We start from the raw sequence: 20,383 nt of genomic DNA on the forward strand, positions 1-20,383 counted from the left end.
TTAAAACTCATTAATTAAACCACATGCTAACTACTGATCTTTATTTCATTAAGAAGATGCATCCCTTTTTAAGCTTATCTTGGATTTATTTTCAAAAATGATTATTTTTTTTTAAAGTTATGTATTTATTATTTCTAATACATTCTCATGGTTTGTTTTCTCTTTCAAACTGGAAGGTTTTAGGTTCACTCTTCTCATTCTATTTGCTTATAAAGTGCCAAATAAATTGTTGGCATTTAACATTAACTATGTCAGGTTGAAAACACTGTGTGCAGGACTGTTAGCAACCATCAGCTCAAAACTACAGGTTTTTTGAGTCTTCATAAATATGGCTTTACTGAGTAAAAGCTCTTCAAAACCAGGTTAGATTAATGCTACTTGATCTTATTTTCAAACCTGTAAGAGCTGACACTTTTGTAAGCTATTATTAGGTTAATTGTCATACTAACTGATTTCTTTTATCCACAGAAAAGACTCAAAGTCATCAGTGGTTCAAACTTCTCCATCAGCCACTGCTTTGAAATGTCACTTGTAGGGATGAGAAAAGGGTTTGAGGTCAATGCCTTCCAAGCCTTGGCCTCCTGACAGATCTTCTTCAGATGACCGTGATGTTGCCTAGGGTTTGGTAATAGCTATTATTGCTAGCTATTATTGCTACGGTACTTCATTGTGTACATCCATGTTCAAAATGTATTTTGAAAACAGCAGGGAGAATTAAGATTTGAGAGGTTGCCTGGAGCACAAAAGAGGACGTGAAAGAAGGTACAAAGGTTGATGCTGGAAACAAGTCAAAAGAAACTGCCTGACAGATGGCATCCCAGAAAGGAAGGACTCTATGGTAAGATTCAGATATGAAAGAGAAAGTCAGTACAGATGGTGACTGACAGCACTGATTACAAAACTCAGTTCCCATTGAAGGCAATGCGAGCTTTACTTCAGTAATGAGGATGATGGCAGTGAAGTCTATTTTTTTTAAAATCCTGTTGTTTTGCTATGAAATACTCTGCAAAGACTTGTATAATACTAAAATTCAAGCCCTGACACCTGGTTGACAGTATAGTTGACAGTATCACTCTGCAACTTGTACATACAAGTTAGCACTATATAGCCGGCATGTATTTAAGAAGGAGAGAAATAAAACAAATTTCTACATCATACATAAAGTGCAGTGCAGAAGCAAGTTTTAGCAAATAAGTACGCAATGATCCAGGAAAACCTTACTGCAGCCTTTCAATATATAAAGGGGGCTTACAAGAAAGATGGAGAGAGACTTTTTACCAAGGCCTATACTGTCAGGACAAGGGGCAACAGTTTTAAACTGAAAAAGGGTAGATTTAGATTGGACATAAGGAAGAAATTTTTTTTATCATGAGGGTATTGACATACTGGAACAAGCTGCCCAGAGAAGCTGTGGATGCCCTATCATTGGAAGTGTTCAAGATCAAGTTGGATGGGGCTTTGAGCAACCTGATCTGGTGAAAGATGTCCCTGCCCATGGCAGGGAGGTTGGACTAGATAATCTTTAAGGTCCCTTCCAGCCCAACCCATTCTATGATTCTAAAATTAAATTCCAGGAGAGTGCCAAGTCCTGCAGTTGGGTCACAACAACCCCATGCAACACTACACGTTTGGGGAAGAGCGGCCTGGCAGAAAAGGACCTGGGGGTGCTGGTTGACAGCCGGCTGAATATGAGCCAGCAGTGTGCCCAGGTGGCCAAGAAGGCCAACGGCATCCTGGCCTGTATCAGAAATAGTGTGGCCAGCAGGAGCAGGGAGGTGGTTGTTCCCCTGTACTGGGCACTGGTGAGGCCGCACCTCGAGTCCTGTGTTCAGTTTTGGGCCCCTCACTACAGGAAAGACATTGAGGTGCTGGAGCGTGTCCAGAGAAGGGCAACCAAGTTGGTGAGGGGCCTGGAGCACAAGTCTTGTGAGGAGCGGCTGAGGGAGCTGGGGCTGTTTAGTCTGGAGAAAAGGAGGCTGAGGGGAGACCCTATCGCTCTCTACAACGACCTGAAGGGTGGTTGTAGCGAGGTGGTTGTCGGTCTCCTCTCCCAAGTAACAAGCGATAGGACGAGAGGAAATGGCCTCAAGTTGCACCAGGGGAGGTTTAGGTTGGATATTAGGAAAAATATCTTCACCAAAAAGGGTTGTCAAGCATTGGAACAGGCTGCCCAGGGAAGTGGTTGAGTCACCATCCCTGGAGGTATTTAAAAGATGTATAGACATGGCACTTAGGGACATGGTTTAGTGGTGGACTTGGTAGTACTAAGGTTAACGGTTGGCCTCAATGATCTTAAAAGCCTTTTCCAACCTAAACGATTCCATGATTCTTTAAAAACACCTTTTCCATCTTAGATGTACTGCTTTGCATTAGCAAAGCCAATTATGCTATTCACTTCCAAAAAAAAAAAAAAAAAAGGGGAAAAAGAGAGATGAGCTTTTATCTTCACCAGTTACTGTCAGCAAACTCTTAAGTGGTATTCTGGTAAGCACCTGGCAAATCCCTGAACAGCACAGCCTATAGAATCCTAATGAATAAGGTTTCCTGTAAGTAACCTCTACTGAGGCGGGGGGGGAGAGAAAAGATATTTTCATTATTCCTAGATGGTTAAGATAGACATTCCTTTGGTAGATTCTATCCATACTGAAATCCAAAATACAGCCTTGATATCAAACAAAGTTCAGTACCAGGAAAATGGGAACCATGTGGAAACAGCAAAACATCACATTTATATCTATACGTACTCAAGAGTTCAAGTTACAGGGGAATGAATGTACAGCTCTGCAGACATTCCACAGAGTAATTTAAAATATTTTAAGGTCATAATCTCCTCTTTATATGCAATGTGTCAATGTAGGCAAATACTTCCCTTCAGTATTAAAAAAAAACAAAAAATACCAAAACACCACAAAGCAACAACAAAAATACCTGAAATGAAAACCACAACCTCCCCAAGCTGTTCCACATATACTGCCACAATACCACAATCTCAGACTTAAGATGTTCAGTATGACACTCTACCATATTCAATGTATCCCTGTTTTACCCTGAGGACGAAAAATTTAACACTATTTAGAAGAGGGAAAAAGAGAAATGTTGCATAAAAATTAAAAGCAAACTAAGTATGCAGAAGACTGGGATCCTGTTGCTAGCACCTAAGAAAGGATGGAGATTATAAGGATCAGTGCCCTACAAGTACCAATTAAAGTTTAGAATCTTGAAATTGTGTCTTTAGTCTCCTTCAAATATTAACTCATGCACCAAGACATGCATTTATAATAGGAAAATGTATATTGTTACAGTTACACTTCACATAAGGTGGGTGATTTCTTGGTGTGCCACACCTCAAATTCACTATAGAGCTGCAACATTGAACCTGTCTGGCATTTATTATTCTGTCTGGCTTACCAGAACACTCTCCAGCATCAAGTAACTCATTCAAAATCTCCTCCTGTTCCACAACTTGATTTCCTATCAGCAGCTACTACAGATGACTTTCACTTACACATTATTAGTTTAAGAATGACTTTTATAAAAGTCATACAAAAAGGTCCATCTAGCCAACTATCTGCTTCTGACGGTGATCAACAGCAGATCCTAAAGAAAGATATAAATACATGGCAAACAAACAACTTCATTTTCCTACAGTACCCTTCCAGCCTCCAGCAACTGGTGGTTCAAGGACATTGCAAGCCAGAGGTGCCATCTTTAGCCTTAATGGATTTTTCTTCCACGAATGTATTCAATTGTTTCTTGAAGCCATGAAAGCTTTTAATATCCACAATCCCTGCTTCAGAAAGCTCCACAGCTTAATAACCTATTGTACAAAGACCTGTACCTGTCATTTATTTTGAACCTGGTACAGTATTTAATTTGATATTATTATTTCTATTGAAAGAGAATGAATAAAGTGATCCCTGCATATCTTTTCCATGTTACTCTCTTCTCAGATAGCTCTATCGTGTTCTCAGTCGTCTCATCAGTCACTCAAAAATGAAGCCTTTACTTAATTCAGTCACCCTTGATAGGTATCTCTTCCAACCCATCTGTGATGATTACAACTGCACAAGAATTGCACACAGTATTTGAGAGTACACAATGAATTTACACAGTAACCATAACGTTGTTATCCTCTTTGAAATGAAAGCTAACATTTTCATAAAACTAATATAAGCATCAAGAGCTCCTTCCTGAGTAGCAATTACTATGTCAAAAGTTATTGCTGTATATGTAAAACTAGGATTATTTACTTACCCATATACATTATTTTATATTTATCCATATTTCACTTCAGAGGGCTAGACGAAGAAAGACAGAATATTATGTGGAGAGATCTTTAGCTATAGCAGTAAAATTCTGCCTGTATCCTACCCCAAATTTCCCATTTCTTATTTTGTCTCTCTTCCATTATATAAACTCTGCCCATTATAATGAATCTTCCAAACCTGGCTATTGATCCCACAGGTCATTTGTTTATGCCCCTGTTTCCTAGGCATGGATCATATTAGTTTTCAAGCACCTTGGAAGTACCTCAGTCTAATAACAACCCCAAAACATAAAAGTGTTTTTATCTTCCTTCCCATGATTCTTCTGGTCTTGTTTTACATTTTGTTTCTCCTCTTAAGTGGCTTGACATTCAAGATCTCTGCTATCTCTTGAGCATCTCAGTCACTGCCAAATCACCATTCTCTTACACAAGGCAAGAGTCTTTATTTTAAACACTGTTTTTATCTCTCTTAGATAGTTAATAGACCTCTAAATTAGTTGGAAACATTGTTCTGGAGAGGTGTATATTCTGTTTACTTTAAGCAAGTTTCTACAAGTTCTGTGTAAGTGCACTTTTGGGCTATGACTGGGGTCAGTTTTCAGCTCCTCTTCCAAAGGACCAATTTAACAAAAAACTACAACCACAGCCTAAAGTTACTGGTGAAACTTAACGAGTTACTCAAGCTTTCAAAGCACTGCCAAACCTGTGAAGTCCAATGTCGCTGAAGGGTGGACAATGCCAGTTTTATTGAGATGAGACTGCATTACTGAATTTTGTTATCGAGATTATTTTTGTTTGTTTGTTTTTTAAATTTGCAGCATAAGCTGCCCATAATGTTAGAATCTAGTGGAGAAACTACAGTACAGCTGTGAACAGAAAAGCAGACTAGATTAAAACATAGAGATGTATTTGGGATGCCAAAAAACATATCCCTGCTTTTTGAAAAATATGCAATAAGCCCTTGTTCCAGCTCAGTTCTAAAGCAGAACACAACAATTAACACTTTCTACTCCTAAAAGGGAAAAGAAATACAAAGTTACCTGCACAATAATGAAGGATGTGAATTTTACAAGAAAAAAAAAATTAAAGGCACTGCTTTTACAAATAAAGTTTGGGGAAATAATCTGTCTTACAGGATTCTCCCACCCTGCACCACAAATTTCCCATTTGTGTACCAAAGCTAGGCATAAAACACACTTTCTTCTTACGATTTTCAGCCTGAGGTACCTCGCAGACCACCTTAATGGCTACATCACTTCACATTTAAACACTGCTTGACACCACACTCTGCCCAGCCATGGCAAACATGATTCAGGGAGGCCACCTTGAGCCCTATGTCAGTGTATTACCAGGTGTCAACGCTGTTTGTGTCCACAGCACTGTGAGGGAACTGAGGCCCTCCTCTCCACGTGCACTACTGTTCCTCCGACATCCTCTGCAAAGCCTGTCTCCAGCTACGGACATAAAAACACCGCAAAGCATTGGGAAGTGAAGTAAGGCAGCCCCACTAAGAATCTCCCCTTGGTTTTGGTAGGAGCTCAAAATGCATCACACCAAGCTACAGTTCCCACACCGAAACATCCTGAACTCCTTGCTCCTTCCAACCTTCAGGCTGCAAAGGAAGAGAGAGACTGTTTTGTCCAAGTACAGGTGTGGTAGCGTGGACCTGTTAAACTGGGGGGGTATAGCAGAGGCAAGTGCACTAACACCTAATGTGCGATAAGCAGCACCTGCACTTTTTTGCCTTTGTATCAAAAAGGCAAGCCTGGTGTCTCAGAGCACTAGTGCAAAAAGGTGACCACATATAAAACAGAAGAAAACAAGATTATAATCTCCTCTTGAGAAGGAACCTCAGTTTGCTACATAAAAATATGAAGCATGCTTTATTCACACATTTTCAATTCACTACAACATTAAAAGCCCACTGGTCATGTTTGTACGATGCGGTTAACATAAAACTAAGAGCTTACTGCAATCAAAATAAAATATTCCTCACTGGCACTACTTCAATAATTGACCTAGCCCAGGGTCATTTTAAAACAGTTTAAATGCATCATTAATCTAGGGTATTCCAAAGCAGCTTTACTAATATGCTATAATAAATTAGAATAGAGAAGCAAGGCTGCAGTTAGCATGCATTTAAAAAAATAATAATATGATAACAAGATATGCCAGAGATGCAGATTAGAGCAACATGAAAGAGAAGGCATAAGAAACATGACAGCAACATGACTTAGAAGTTCCAGAAATATATTTGATGGGATGTATTTTCCTTATTATTCTCCTGGCTGTACATTTTCCTTTCTTTCATGTTTCCTTCCTGTCACTTCCATCCTAATGCTCTGGCAGCTTCTCACTCTCTGTTATCATTAAAAGAGAGTAGCTGGTCTCTCTAACAACCAGATCAGTAAATTGGAGGTTAATCTGTGATATGAAGAAGGTTACTAAGTGGAAGAGAAGCTCAGTCGTTTGATTATTTTAGGTCACACATGTCAGGAGAAAAGCAGGTTAGCAAAGTATATTGTAAAGACAGGAGCCTTGGGCAAGTATTTTTTTGAACAACCTTGTGTATGATGTCCTAAAGAAATCCATATGGGTGTCCATTGTCTAAAGAGTAGAAACGACTAACAGGAAAGATTGGAAAGAATCAAGGGCATAAATGAAATAAGCCAACATCTTTACTTCCTACATATTCCAAGACTTAGAGCAGAGAGGGGGAAAAAAAGTTCAGTAGATCGTCTAAAGTTATCGCTGTTCAAAAACCAAACATAAAGCCAGCCTACACACAATCTGTGCATAAAGAGGGAGGAGAGAAAAAAAAACAAACCAAAAATCCACATTTATTAAAAAAAACCCTGGAAAATGCCAAAGACACTGTAAATTGTACTGAATTTATACTCATAAACATACACTTCCCCATGTATTTGCATGGTGTCTTTCACAAAATCATTCCATTCCTCTTAAGATTGTTAGGGCATGTTACAGTAAGAAAAATAAACTCCTCCCTGTAGGAAGCAAAGATGGTCTCCTCACCTCCTCCTGCCCCTAAACAAACATACACAAGTGTGTGTATACATATATATAAAAATAAAAGGAAAAACTCAAAGCCCACACTAATAGCCATTTCTGAAGAATCTATTCTCATAATTTCTTTAAAATGCATTGAAGAAGAGTCTCGATTCACTGAATTTTAGTTTTAAACTTAATTCAGTAAGATTTTACTCTCGTAAGTCACAGAACAAACATTACTACAACACAATAAAAAGGCAAGTTTTTCCAAGACCTCTCTCTGAAGGGGTTACAACATGCACAGGCAGTAAATACACACGTCCTGGGCTTGATCTCCTGTGTTAATTTGTCATGCACATCCATTCCAGATGCAGAAGCAGGTTGCTGCTTAGCATGATGCCATCTCCATTTCCCCTATCCCAATATATAATACAATTTTTCTTCATTGCTTCTGAAGGAGACATCTGTTACGTGTCTTGAGCATTTGAAGAAAAATTTCTCTTTCGGTCGTTCATATTGAAGTTGCTTCAATGAAAACACCTTTATCTTCAGTGACTGCACTATTACTCTGTGTGGGGTCAGCACATGAACTGCAGCACTTGGAATTTCTGAGTAGTAATTTGCTGAGATACCACTTCAGTTTTATAAAAAGTCTCATGTCAATAACAACTCTTTGCCAAGCAGTTTCTCTCTATGCTTTGCATATGGATGGTTTAAACAACATCTCAGCATCTTTACTTCTCTTGGTGCATCCTCTCCTCATGAAGTGAGGAGACAAGGAAGATGGGGCAAGATCACGTAAGGTAGTGGACTGTATTTCCAGCCAGATTTATTTCCCAGCCCTCTGCAGCTTTGCTGCTTTCCTTGACGGAGCTGCAGAAGTTTCCTGCCCTCCTCTGCAGCCCTTCCTGCACACATGGCATGCCAGTCTGCAGTGCCAAAGATGACAACTTTCGATTTGGTTTTGAAATTCTATTAGTATAGGCAGTCAGTGGAGGTGAACGCAATTTCACTTTCTAGTTAGCAAAGCATAGGCTAATATGTATGTTCTGGCTGCGCTTTCTTTGGGCTTATATCTCTTAAATGGATTACTTTAGGGAAAATGGAGAGATTAAACCTTCTCTCAGACTGCTATATAGAACAAGAAGTAATATAGATCAAAATAAAATCCAACCATCATTAGGAGGAGTGTCTCCATATACTTGGAGAAATTCCCACTGCTTCACCATCATTGGCAATTATGTCAAGGATGCCCTTATGCTGAAAAAGGTTTAATCTGATGTGAAACGCAGGTTAAGTGTACTGCAGGAATATTTTGCTGTGAAGCTTTTGCATGTCATTTTTGAGTTTTCTGCTAATTTTTACAGCCATGCCAAGTACTTTTTATGTCCATGTATGCTGCATCTCTAACAATTTTGTAACTTTAGCAGAGAATTCGTTACTTAATGTCATAAAAGTTCTGGATTTACATTTTTATACTGGTGTTATAATTGCAAAATTTAATCAGCAATTTGACTGTCACTTTAGTTTACGTTGAGCAATTCTGGAAAAACAACATCCGTTCAAGCCTGTCATTCATTTTGTATCCATATCAAATGCAACTTAAAATCTAGTCATTTATCAGAGCCTGAAAAATAGCAATATATTTCTTGCAGGATGGCATCAATGTGTCTTTTTCATGCATTCCCCATGCTAATGTGAAACTACTACTCTGTAGAAAAAGCAATCTAAAAATTTCCAAGATTCAAGCAATCCCATCTAATAATTTACCCAGCAATCAAATGAGATATCAAAAACATTAAAGAAACTGAAATGTGTTTTTCCCCAAAAAAGCAAATAAAAAGGAGAGAAAGAGGCAAGAGATGGAGGTGTGCTGCTATATTGAAAATAAGAGGGCTTTCTCCATTGAAGGGTCACAGTAGGTATTTTGCCTCTCATATAAAAAAATTATATATTAAAAAAAGTGGACTACTGCATTAAACCGTATGTTATGTACTGTGCAAGACAGATGATTCAGAGCTGGTGAACCACTGAAGGATACTGGTTCAGCACAAGATTTGGTACAATTTACAGTCTCTTCTCAAGTTACCTAGCTCTGGCTAACTGATGCTGCATGTGTGCAGGCTTTGCCAGGGACTGGCAAAATTTTGCCAAGGGTACAGTTAATCTGTGCAGAAGAGAGATTTCAGTGGCCAGTATCTGTTGGAGCTAACTCTTGTGGGTGGGAATACCTCAAACCTCCCAAGTACACAAGCACTTGCTGGACCTTGCCTTCTCCGAAACAGCCACATAAACCTTCAGCAGCATTACCCGAATGTTACAAGCACAACTTTAAGCCCAGGGATTGGATGACAGAAAGACAAACTGCCTGTGAAAGACAATTATCTAATGCAAAATTGGGAGATTTTAATCAGTGAGGCAAAAACATATAGGATAAAATTCTTCTCTCACCTACAGAAGCCATTAACATTGCAGGAACACATGGGCAGGGCCTGTGTTTCCCAGACATTGGCTCTGAACAGAGACACAGGGAGCCCTTGCTCTTCCCCATCTTCATCTATAAACAGAACTTGTCACAGGCTGGCTATAAAATGTTCTTGCTTGTGCTAAACATTTGTTTGCATTCTCCTAGTACTTAACTTACAGAAAACTATTTTCAGAGAGCAACAATAAATAAACAGGCTAAAATTTTCTAAATAAACTCATCTGTTATTCTATTTTAAGTACAAGTATGAAAAATTATGCTTCTTTAAGCAAATGAGCACCTTAAGTTAGTCTGATAAATCTACACTTACACACTTCAGTGAGCAATCCAATTTCTAAAGCACCCTGTGTTAATACTGGTGTCCTGACCAAATTCTAGTTCAGGTAATTACTCCACCTAGCTAAATCTCTTAGCAGTATCACATCCTGTCATAAACGGCTGTACAGCACAGAAGTAAACTGTTAAATCGCCGTTGCATCTTAAGCACAGAATCAATGGTTTACCGCTGATCAATGAAACATTTAAGCCATATAGGCCAGATTTTCTAGTCTACTATGTCCAATTTGCACTGTAAATTTGGCATTAAAAAAAAACACCACAAAACAGGCAAAGCGTAGGAAACTGCACTGGACGTGGTAACTCTTAGCTGGCACAAACCTGAGAGAAGTTTCAGGGCAGTGCACATTCACGGCACGGCCAGATGTCACCAATCTCCAAACTCCTTGTTGCTGCTGTCCTCACGGGTGATTACTGCTCACATGGCTCTGAAGAAGACATGCAAATATTCTTCAACTACTTCAGGGGAAAGTCTGGCAGATAGGCTTAAGCTGTTGTGGAAGTGGTTTCAAATGATCCAGTGAAGGACCTGTTAAATGCTGTTATGTTCTGTCACCACAGATTTTGCTGAAAAGTTCAAGCATTGGATGGTAACCAACAACTGGAGGTGATGGGGGAAAAGGGATGCTGTAGTTATCTGTTATATCCACATGTGGCTAGATGACAGCCTCGTATTTCAGCTAGTGACTGCTTCCAAAAGCGAGGGCAGAGGTCTTCAATAAACAAGATCTGACCAGGAGAAAGAGGGGATAGGAAATTATTTCAATAAGATCTGCCAAGAGATCTTAAAATGGCAGTGTAAGATAACATTGTCCCTGTAAAACACTACCTTGAACAGGAACATGGCAGCTCTGACCCTGCTGAGTACAAACATCCAGAAAAGAGTGGGATATTGTAGCCTATATATTTCTATGTTAGCTGTACATACACCTCATTATTTTTATTCCTACAATTCTCTTAATATATTGCTGTTAGTTTGGCAATTAAATAGTTGACTTGAATCACCACGTGTTTGCGTAGACTTGGAGTCATGTAATCTTCTCTATGAAGAAAGACGTGTGAAAATTATGGAAATGAAGGTGAAGAATTTGAAAGAGAAGCATGAAATCCTATTAAATTCCTGCAATAGATTTTCTTCCTCTCCTTTACCTCTGGAGCAAACCTCATCACGAAGGTCTCTTCTATAGCATTTTTTCATAAAGAAGAGGGAAAGGATTTCTCTGTTGAAGATGTATGTTGAGAACGATTACCCAGCCAACCCCATCACGCAGTGAAACTCCTCCAAATGTGACAATTGCCAAAACCAGTTTGAAACCAATAAATCACAATAGAGCTTGACCTTAAAAAAACAGTTTACACTGGAATTCTCAGAAAGGAGTTGGTTCAGCAGGTTGACATCTCCTAATAAAGCCTTTTCACCTTTTAAAGAAACATTAAAAAGCTGGGACTGCTATTTCTTTCACTCAGTGTAATTTGGTCTCTTGACAGTGAGGAAGGAACATTTATGATAGATGTAGGATTTTTAGCTTGGGATTCCAGAGCTGCATTGTATTTAACTTGTCAACCTCCGACTTAATTTTTTTCAGCCTTATTTAAAGTAACCAAACATGTCTGCTCCTGGCCCTGATCCATCGAAATAGTTAGCATACACTCAGTTTTGCTGAAGTCAATTGCTATAAATGTGTGCATCAGCATATCGCTAGACAAAGACCATAAGTTACCTGTCTGAGCATTAAAAAAAAAAAAAAGAAAAGCTGAATTGTTCTTTCTTCTATATGTGTGAACAGACACCTGCCTACACACACAGTTGCATCTCCACAGAACGGCTGGTGAAGTGGCACAGTGCAGTCTGGCTCCCAACTGGGATGCCGCTACGGTACCACTGCAGTTCCTTGGACCCAAACACAAGAGCTACATTCCCTGCACAAGGAGATGAGAAAGTTTAGAAAAGAAGTGAGCATCATGTCCCAGTGAGGAAACAAAACATAGCTTAGATATGTCCCCCTAATCAGTGAGCGATCTTGTATCCCACTGCTTCAATAAGGCCATGGAGTCCCCCTCATCACAGTTGTCTTTCTACAAGTCCAAATGCTGGCACACACAGAAGTTTCTTGACCTTGTGTTTTGATTTGGATTAAGCTGAAATGACTGTGCTCAAAAAAAAAAAGGTAACTAGGTAACTACACACAATACTATCAGCTGAAACGCATTACAAATGCCAAGTTAAATGAAAAGAAAACTAAATATAGAAACCAGTCCATTTTATCCTGTAAGATATACTCTGTTTATTAACATTCCGGAAAATTGATAGGTATTAAATTAACCACAGGAGGGCTCCCTCTGGTATACTGACTACAACAGAAACATACTGTTAATTGCCAAAAATAATATTGTATCTTAAAAGTGACAAAGGTTTTAGACCTCAAATGGTATTTTCCTCAGTAGGCTCCAATCTATACAGGGGAAAAAAATTATACATGAACAATTCAGATAAAGAAGTGAATTACAGAAGTGTTAACTGTATGACTGTTAGATACTTAAACAGCAAATGCAGATTGCCAATGCACTGCATTTTAAGACACTAAGCTCTGTTTTGCCATGCCATGTATAGGGGCTCTTGGAGCTGACACACCGCACAGCAATGAACAGGGCTGTAGAATAAAAGAGGATTGAACACACCAGGTCCCAGCTGCTGCTCTGGGGAGAGAAATGGGGGTTTGCTTGGAACAGCACACGCATAGAAACTGAGCAACTGAGCACAGAAAGTGAGGCTTCATTTAATCAGTACTTTTATGGTCGGCCATGCACTCTGCCAAAACAGTACAAATTAACGTCGGCAATAGTCAAGCAGCTTCTTTTGTAGACTTGGGCCTGTTTGTCACTCTATTTACTCCTCCGTTAAAGAGAAACAAAACTCTCCCACCTCCCAAGTTTGTGGTAAAAGCAAAGGTAAGCAACTGAAACAGTGGAACTAAATACATAACTGACAGTGTCCTGACAGTGCAATCACAGGAAACAGCTGTCTATTTGTGTCCTAACCAAACCATACTTAGTACAAGATTTTGTAGCTGTTGAAATCAACTGGAAAAGCAAGGGAAATACAGCTAAGTGGGGGCCTAAGAACCAAGATGCAGCTTTTATGCAGCTCCAGAAACAGAATTCAGCAACCCAAGCTTTGTACTTCACTGGCATCAATAGTGGGTAAACAGAGTTAACTGTCCTGGAACAATTATGATTATCAGAACCCATGTACTAAACAGTAGGAAACATTGCACTTTGGGGCAAATTTAAATTTTCACTTCTTTCACAGACTTCAGAAACTCATGACTGTTTGCAAGACAGATTTCAGGCTGAAACCGCTTCCTGGATTCAGAAGCCAAAGTCAGTACTTTCACAGCCACCAGGTTTGGAAGGTAGATTTTGTGCCTGTTTGCCAACTACACTACAGGCCCAGGATTTGTAAGAACTAAGTTCTCCTTATCCTGAGGAGTTAATTTAAATCTGTACCTCACATATCCCAAGAGAAAGACCTAATCATGGGGCTAATCAGACAGAAATACAGAATTTAGAGGACAAGGGAAAGAGAGTATGACTCCATCCCATGGAACAACGCCTTCCCCTCACAGCATGGATGTGTTTTGGTCTTTGCTCTGGGCACTGTGCATGCACCAAAATAAGAAGGACCATCACCATTGAGGGCTCCTCCTGCAGAAGTGCCTAAATCAGGAGGTTAAAGTAGCATGCCCCACTGCTCCAAAGCATAAGTGACACAAAGCCCCAAGTCTACCTTTTTTCCTTACTTTACACATCATAAAGCATTTCAGTAATACACCTGTGAAAAAGTATTACAGAGCATCTGTGACTAAGAGATGCTGCTGTTCAATCCAATTTTAAGTTAGTGCTACTTAATTTGGCTACAGTAAGGCTTTATCCTTGTCTGTTTATATACTTTCAATATATGAAAAATAACTTCACGTAAAAGAACCAAATTTCTTGCAGCAGCTTTCCAGTGTCCATAATACAGGTATGTGGTGGTAAGTGTTGTGAGATATGTTTCTTTCTGTCTTTATGGGGTGCCAGTGTGGTTGACTATTGCCGTCTAGTGAAGTAACCCCTAATGCTTTTCAACTTCATTTGGTATTTTCTTCATTCAGTTGTCATCTCCCCGTTTCCCAGTACCTTTACTCTTGAAGCTCCAATTTAAATACTGTGATAAACCAAAAGTAACCAACAATTATCAAAATATAAAGATCAAGCCTATCAAGTTCACAAGTGAAAACCTTAGGAAAACATAATGGGTTAAAAAAAAGGAAGTTTGCATGAAACACTTAGAGGTTAATAATGCTTACAGAATTAATGTACAGTGATCAAAACCACTGATGCTGTCTGAAATCAGGGTTGTCAATACCATTTTCTCATCTTTTAATCTTTCCTAAAGAAGAGCTTCTCTGCTCAAAAACAGAATTTGCACGAAGACAAAAAAATATTCTTATGTAACTTATTGCAGCACTATTTTACAGAATAAAAAGTCAACTTATTTTGTCATATTAGAATTTCTAGATAGCACTAAAGAGCACAAGTGCCCTCTTCTAGGCACTGGGAATGGCCCAGTCCCCAGGGGACACTGTTCTGCCATTGATAGAAACAGATTATTTTTGCATTGTGGACTGCTTTTGAACAGCTTCTCTGCTTACTGCTGTCAGGATATCAATGCCTCCTCCATCAGCCTGCTATTCCTCCTTCGCTCCAGTGCTATGGCAAGCAGCTGAGGTGGTGGGAGAGGCTGACAGAGCCCTCATTCACAGGGAAGTTTGGGGATGTCTACTTTAGCAATGAATTGCAAAGTTTAGTTTATAACTAGTCAGAAAATCAGAATTTCACCATGCCATCTCCTCAAAAACACCTGACGATCAAGAACATTAATTTAATTGATCTTAAAACAAGACGGCATATTTATAAACTTTACTGCCAATGTCAGAATACTGCCAGACACACATTTTACCCATGAGGGCAAAACCAGTTCAGCCTATGGCTAACTTTAATTAAAGTCACTGACAGCTCTGCCCCTCTTCCATGGTCAGGACATACCACAGCAGTCTGACTGCACATCACTGTCATGTGCTGACCATACATACATACCTACCTATGTAACCTAACACAGCTTTAGAATAGATAAGAAAAGTCTGCTGCAGTTTCAGCAGGACTGACCTTTAAACTTGTGTTAAGTCATACTAAGTATCGAGTAATTGAACACCTCAAGGGCAAAGAATGAGTGCGGTGAGTGTTCAAATTCTTGCATCTCCTACTAACTTAGCGGGAAGAAAAAAAAAAAGAGTTATATTTCTACTACGATACTATTTCACTATTTCTAATGCAGTCTCTTCTAGTATGACCTCATTTCTAGCATAGTCTCAAAGAAATACACTGACCATCTTCTTGCAATTTCCTTTATATTTAAAGGAGTTGAACTCAAAACTTGTACTTCAACCCTTGCTCCTTGTATGCATTTTGGGTTATAACGTGCACATCAAAAGACACAAGTACTGTAATTGCATTACTCACCTCTACTTCAACCTGCTATCCTCATTGGGTAATGACATTGCCAACACGACTTCAATTCTGACAGTGATAACGGAATTACATTAAAGTCAGCTGTAAGGTTCAAAGTTTCATTGCTCATTTTTATTGTTTTCCCATTAAGCAGTCCCATTACTGCTTATTTAGTATTCAGGTGGGGAGAAAAGGACAAAAAGAGAGAAAGGGAAGCTAGTAAAAAGCCCCTTTCAGAAAACTTAGGATTTAAAATTTGCTGGGGTCTCATTAGCAAGTCTCACTAGCCTTTCATGTATGCTCAGCTGCTGATCTCCAAGGTTTTATTCCACCATTTTACCCAGAACTTTTTATTTAAAAAAAAAAAAAAGTTATTTCCCTCTGAGTGCTATCCAGTCATGCTCTACTTAGAGTGCAGTCTTGAACATTAGAAATTTAATCTTATGTCAAGGCATGTGTCTTTCAAAGAGCCATGCACAAACATGGAGATTATTTGCATTGAATACCTTAGGTTTCCTAAATCACAAAGTAAATTAGAAACTGCAAAGACTACAGTATGCACCTTGTAAACTAATGACAGACACTTATGATCGTGTATGATTTTCTTTCAGCAGAAATTACTTCCTACTAAAATCTAGCACCTGACACCTACTGCATTTTAAAACAATTGGAAAGACGAAGCTTCAAACTAAGAAGCTATCCCTAACTTCCTCCTGTAGTAATGAAGTATCTTCCATTCAGCGTATTTCATTAACCAGTTATGATACTCTGGAGGACTAACTTCTGTAACGGATAGCTATATTAACAAAGAATCAAGTACGTTATCGTTCAGTTGAAGCCGGTGACTTAAATACATTTAGTACGTGGAAAGTGCATTATATACATGGATGATGACCTTTGAATTTAAGACTACTAATACACTAAAATGATACATGATGCTGTCTAATATGCTCTAACATAAAGGCTATGCAAGTGGTAAACAAGCTAAAAGATCAAACAATCCCATAATTTCTTACTAATGATCTATGAAATATTTATGTCATATTTAAATTACACTGACAATTACAGTGTAGGAGCATAGCACTGTTGAACAGAACAAATACAAGCTTTGGTAAATTACAGGCAGGGTTTTAAAGCACTGCATTACAACAACTCCCTAAAACTAAACTTCACTTAATACAGGTCATGCTGTGATTTACGAGCCATATGTAATAAACCCAGCGAGTTGAAGAATAACTTAAGAAAAAAACAGCTGATGTCAACCGCTGTTATTAATAACGGTGATTGAGGAGACTGTAAACTGGAAGTATTTTAAAGTTGGTTGTGACATCAGCCTGAAAAGCAGTTACACACACAGAGCATAGTTGTATCAGGGCACATCAGCAACATTCAGAAGAGAGCTTTACTGTCAGTCCCTCCTGTCGAGTTTTCAGCAGAAGGGGAGAGGAAACAAAAAATCTAGGCGGTTAGTCACCTAGACGGATCCCGCGCAATTTCGGCGGACATAGAGCCACGCATCAGTTCGAGAAGCGTTACAGGCAGGCAGACAAATAAAAGTTGCAGTAAAAACTCCACTTCTCCTGAGAAAGATTAGAGCCCAGCAACACCCTCGGCTAACCGACGAAGCGTGCAAAGTCCCCCGTCCTCCTCATTCCACAGCCAGCTTCTGCCCCAGCTCGCCCTCGCCCTTCCCGGGGAAACCCAACCCGCCGGGCTCAGCTCTTCGCCCACAACTTTCTCTCTCCACCGCGGAGGCAGGACAAGCACACGTGCTGCCGCTCGCCCGCCGCTCCGCACCCCGCCGCCGCCCGCCGCCCCCCGGACCCCTCCGCCGGCGCCGGGGCCCCGCTCAGCCCCGGGGGGGGCGAGGGCGGGGGCGGCGGCCCGAGGGGCGGCAGCGGGGCACAGCGGAGCGGCGCGGGGCAGCGGCTCCCGGGCGGCTTCGCACCTACCTGCGGCTCGGCAGGCTCGGCGGGCTTCACCAGGTGCTTCTCCTTGTAGAGGGACCAGAGGCCGATGTCGGGCAGGAAAATCAGAGCTGCGGTGAAGAGCAGCGTCATTTGCAGAAACCTCTTCTGTTTCCTCTTCATGGCCAAAGCCGGGCTGCTCCGGTGACGGCGGCGGCGGCAGCAGCTACCCCGGCACCACGGGGCCAGGTCCTTCCCTCCCCGCTGTCCCTCGGAGGGGCCCGGCGCCGCGGAGAAACTTCGCCCGCCCGCCCGCCTCACGGCCGCCCACCCCGCGCCCGGGCGGGGCCGCCCCCCGCGGTGGTGGCGGCGGCGGGGCCGAAGCTGGCGGCTGCTCCCCTCGCCCCGGCGCGGCGCTGCGCGGCGGCGGTGCCGCTCCCGGGGGAGCTCATGGATCCACCTGCGCACGGAGCGGCAAAGAACCAGACACACAGAGGGAGGGGGAGGCGAAAAAAAAAAAAAAAAAATTAAAAAAAAAAGAGGGAAAAAGCCCCACGACCCGAGCGCAGCCAACAGCGCCGGCCCGAGAGAGCGCCCCCTCCTCCTGGCTGCGGGGCACCGCGGGAGCGCTAGCGCTGCGCGGAACCCCCGCGGCTCGCCGCGCCCGCCCGCCTCACGTCCCCCTGCCTGCCCGGGCCCGGGGCGGGGGGGCGCGGCATCATGAGCTCATCACGCGCAAATTGCTAAGCAAGAGTTCAAATAAAAAAATTAAAAAAAAAATAAATAAAAATACGAGAGGAGCGCGGAGGCCGGCGCCGCGGCACAGCGCGCCCCTCCGCGCCGGGGAAGCGGGCGAGGAGGGGGCGGCCCCCGCGCCCCCCGCCACCACGTGCGCCGGCTGGGCCGGGGGCCGGGGCGGGCCGGGCCGGGGGCGGGCAGCGCCGGGCCCGCCCCGCCGCGTCCCCTCATCCCGGCCGCGCCGCGTGTGCCATCCCTCGCCTCCGCGCCTTCCCGCGCCGGCCGGCGGGCGGGCGAGCGAGCGGTGCCCCGCGGGGGCGGCCCCCGGCGCGGGGACCGCGGGCCGGAGCCCGGCGCCGCCGCCACCGCCGCCGCTTGCTGCCGCTGCCGTGCACCGGGGACGGGGCTTGCAATTCCCGTTCCGGTCTGTCCTCCACGGCGCTACATGAAACGCGGGGGGAACCGCGCTGAGAGCCCGCGGGCCCGGCCCGCTGCGCCAGGCAGCGGCGGGGAGCAAACCTGCCGGGGGCTCCCCGGCCCCCCCCCCAGCGGCGCCTTTCCCGATCCCGCCCGGCCGGCAGCCCATGCAGCCCCTGCGGTCCCCGCAGCGCGGGGGCTGAGGTCACCCCCCGCTTCGGGAGGACCACCGAGGGAAGGAGGCGTTCGAAGCGGTGTCGCTCCGGTTCTCGCCTCTACCCTGCTTGTTGCATCAGAGCCGTTTGGGCTTCTGGTCTGAGTTCAGCTGCTCGTTCTGACTACGTGGTGCGGTTACTCTTCCTTCTCAGACTAACTCCCCTCAGCAAAACAGGAGGACCCTTGGGTTTCGGACCTAGTGCCCTTTCAGCTTTGTCACATCAAACAGTGGGAAAGCGTGTTCCAGACTCGTAATATTAATGTGTCTAGAATGAGTACTGAAAAATAAAGGTGTATATCTAAGTTACTTTTTTTCTGCCCTGCGTAGAAAAAGCTATGCCTTCAATTACAGTCCGTATTTCTGTAGGTGGCTAGAGTATTTCCGAATGTCTAGGTCTAAACCCTGCAGTGAGAATCCTCTTCCCATAACCAAAGTGCATCTCTACAAATGGTGAGAGGTAGTCCTGTCCTTTTTCACAGGTGAGATCGATCTTGTCCATCCACAGCACTGTCTTGTGCAGAAAGCATTTTCTACACATGCATAAAATAGTAAAAGAGGCAGTTAAAGGTTATTTTTAGGAGAGTAGCTCGAGATAAAGGAAAGCTTGTGGGAGGAACAGAAGAACTCTGAACGCTGAAGGTGGGGTGGGAGGAAGCAGCATAATGCTCTTCACATAAAAGTAGGACTGGAAGGGACTTTGCGAGGTCAGCTCCTCTGTGGCTCTGCCCCAAGGCACGATCAGCTGCATCTATGTCATTCTTGACAAGTGTTTGTCTAACCCATTCTGAAGTCCTCCAGCGATAGCACCACTACAGCCTCCTCAGGCAATCTGTTCTGACTTGCAGTTACAAACTTTTCTTTAATGTTTAAATTGAACCTTCCTTGCTGTGATTTCAGAGTACTACATTAGCCACCAGAGACAGAAAGCAGAGTATTCCCCTCAGTCTTTACATAGTTAAAGCCCACTTCCAGATACTGTTCCATAGGCACTCCAGGACATCTCAACAGCTGATGACTCTTACCGCAGGACTGTCTTCAACTGATTTGTATCTTTCTTGAAGTGCGGTGTCCAAAGCTGGATGTAATATGCTACTTGGGACCTTGTAAGCGTTTATGAGAAAAGATGGATAATTGTGCGTGTGTCACAGCGTATACTCTTTTTCCATGCTTCCAAGTGGAATACAAGCTTTGGTTGTAACAGCAGCAGGCTGTTAACTAATGACCGTTTTGGGATACAATTTAAGTTCTGGTTGGTTTTGTTTCCCTCGAAGTAACTACCACCTAATTCATTGTTCCTATTTCTATCTTTATGGCTGAATACTTCTCCATTTTGCACTGTCTCTATTGAATATCATCTTCTTTTTTTCCAGAATATTTATCCAGTTTGTCAAAATCACTTTGAATTTAAGCCTATCTTCCACTGTCGTATACAAATTTAATAAACAATTTGTATTCTG

The 20,383-nt window shown here is 42.3% G+C and overlaps 1 protein-coding gene across 1 annotated transcript in view; it reads right to left on the reverse strand.

The window, feature by feature from the left end:
• Positions 1-18,266, reverse strand: part of GALNTL6 (polypeptide N-acetylgalactosaminyltransferase like 6) — a 505,591-nt gene extending 487,325 nt beyond the window's left edge. The window contains exon 1 of the mRNA XM_075028453.1: positions 17,600-18,266. Coding sequence (XP_074884554.1) covers positions 17,600-17,737 — 138 coding nt within the window. The 5' untranslated portion in view covers positions 17,738-18,266. The remainder of the gene's footprint in view (positions 1-17,599) is intronic.
• Positions 18,267-20,383: the final 2,117 nt, after the last annotated feature.

This window comes from Buteo buteo, chromosome 1 (genome assembly GCF_964188355.1).
Source record: "Buteo buteo chromosome 1, bButBut1.hap1.1, whole genome shotgun sequence".
Classification (NCBI taxonomy): domain Eukaryota; kingdom Metazoa; phylum Chordata; class Aves; order Accipitriformes; family Accipitridae; genus Buteo; species Buteo buteo.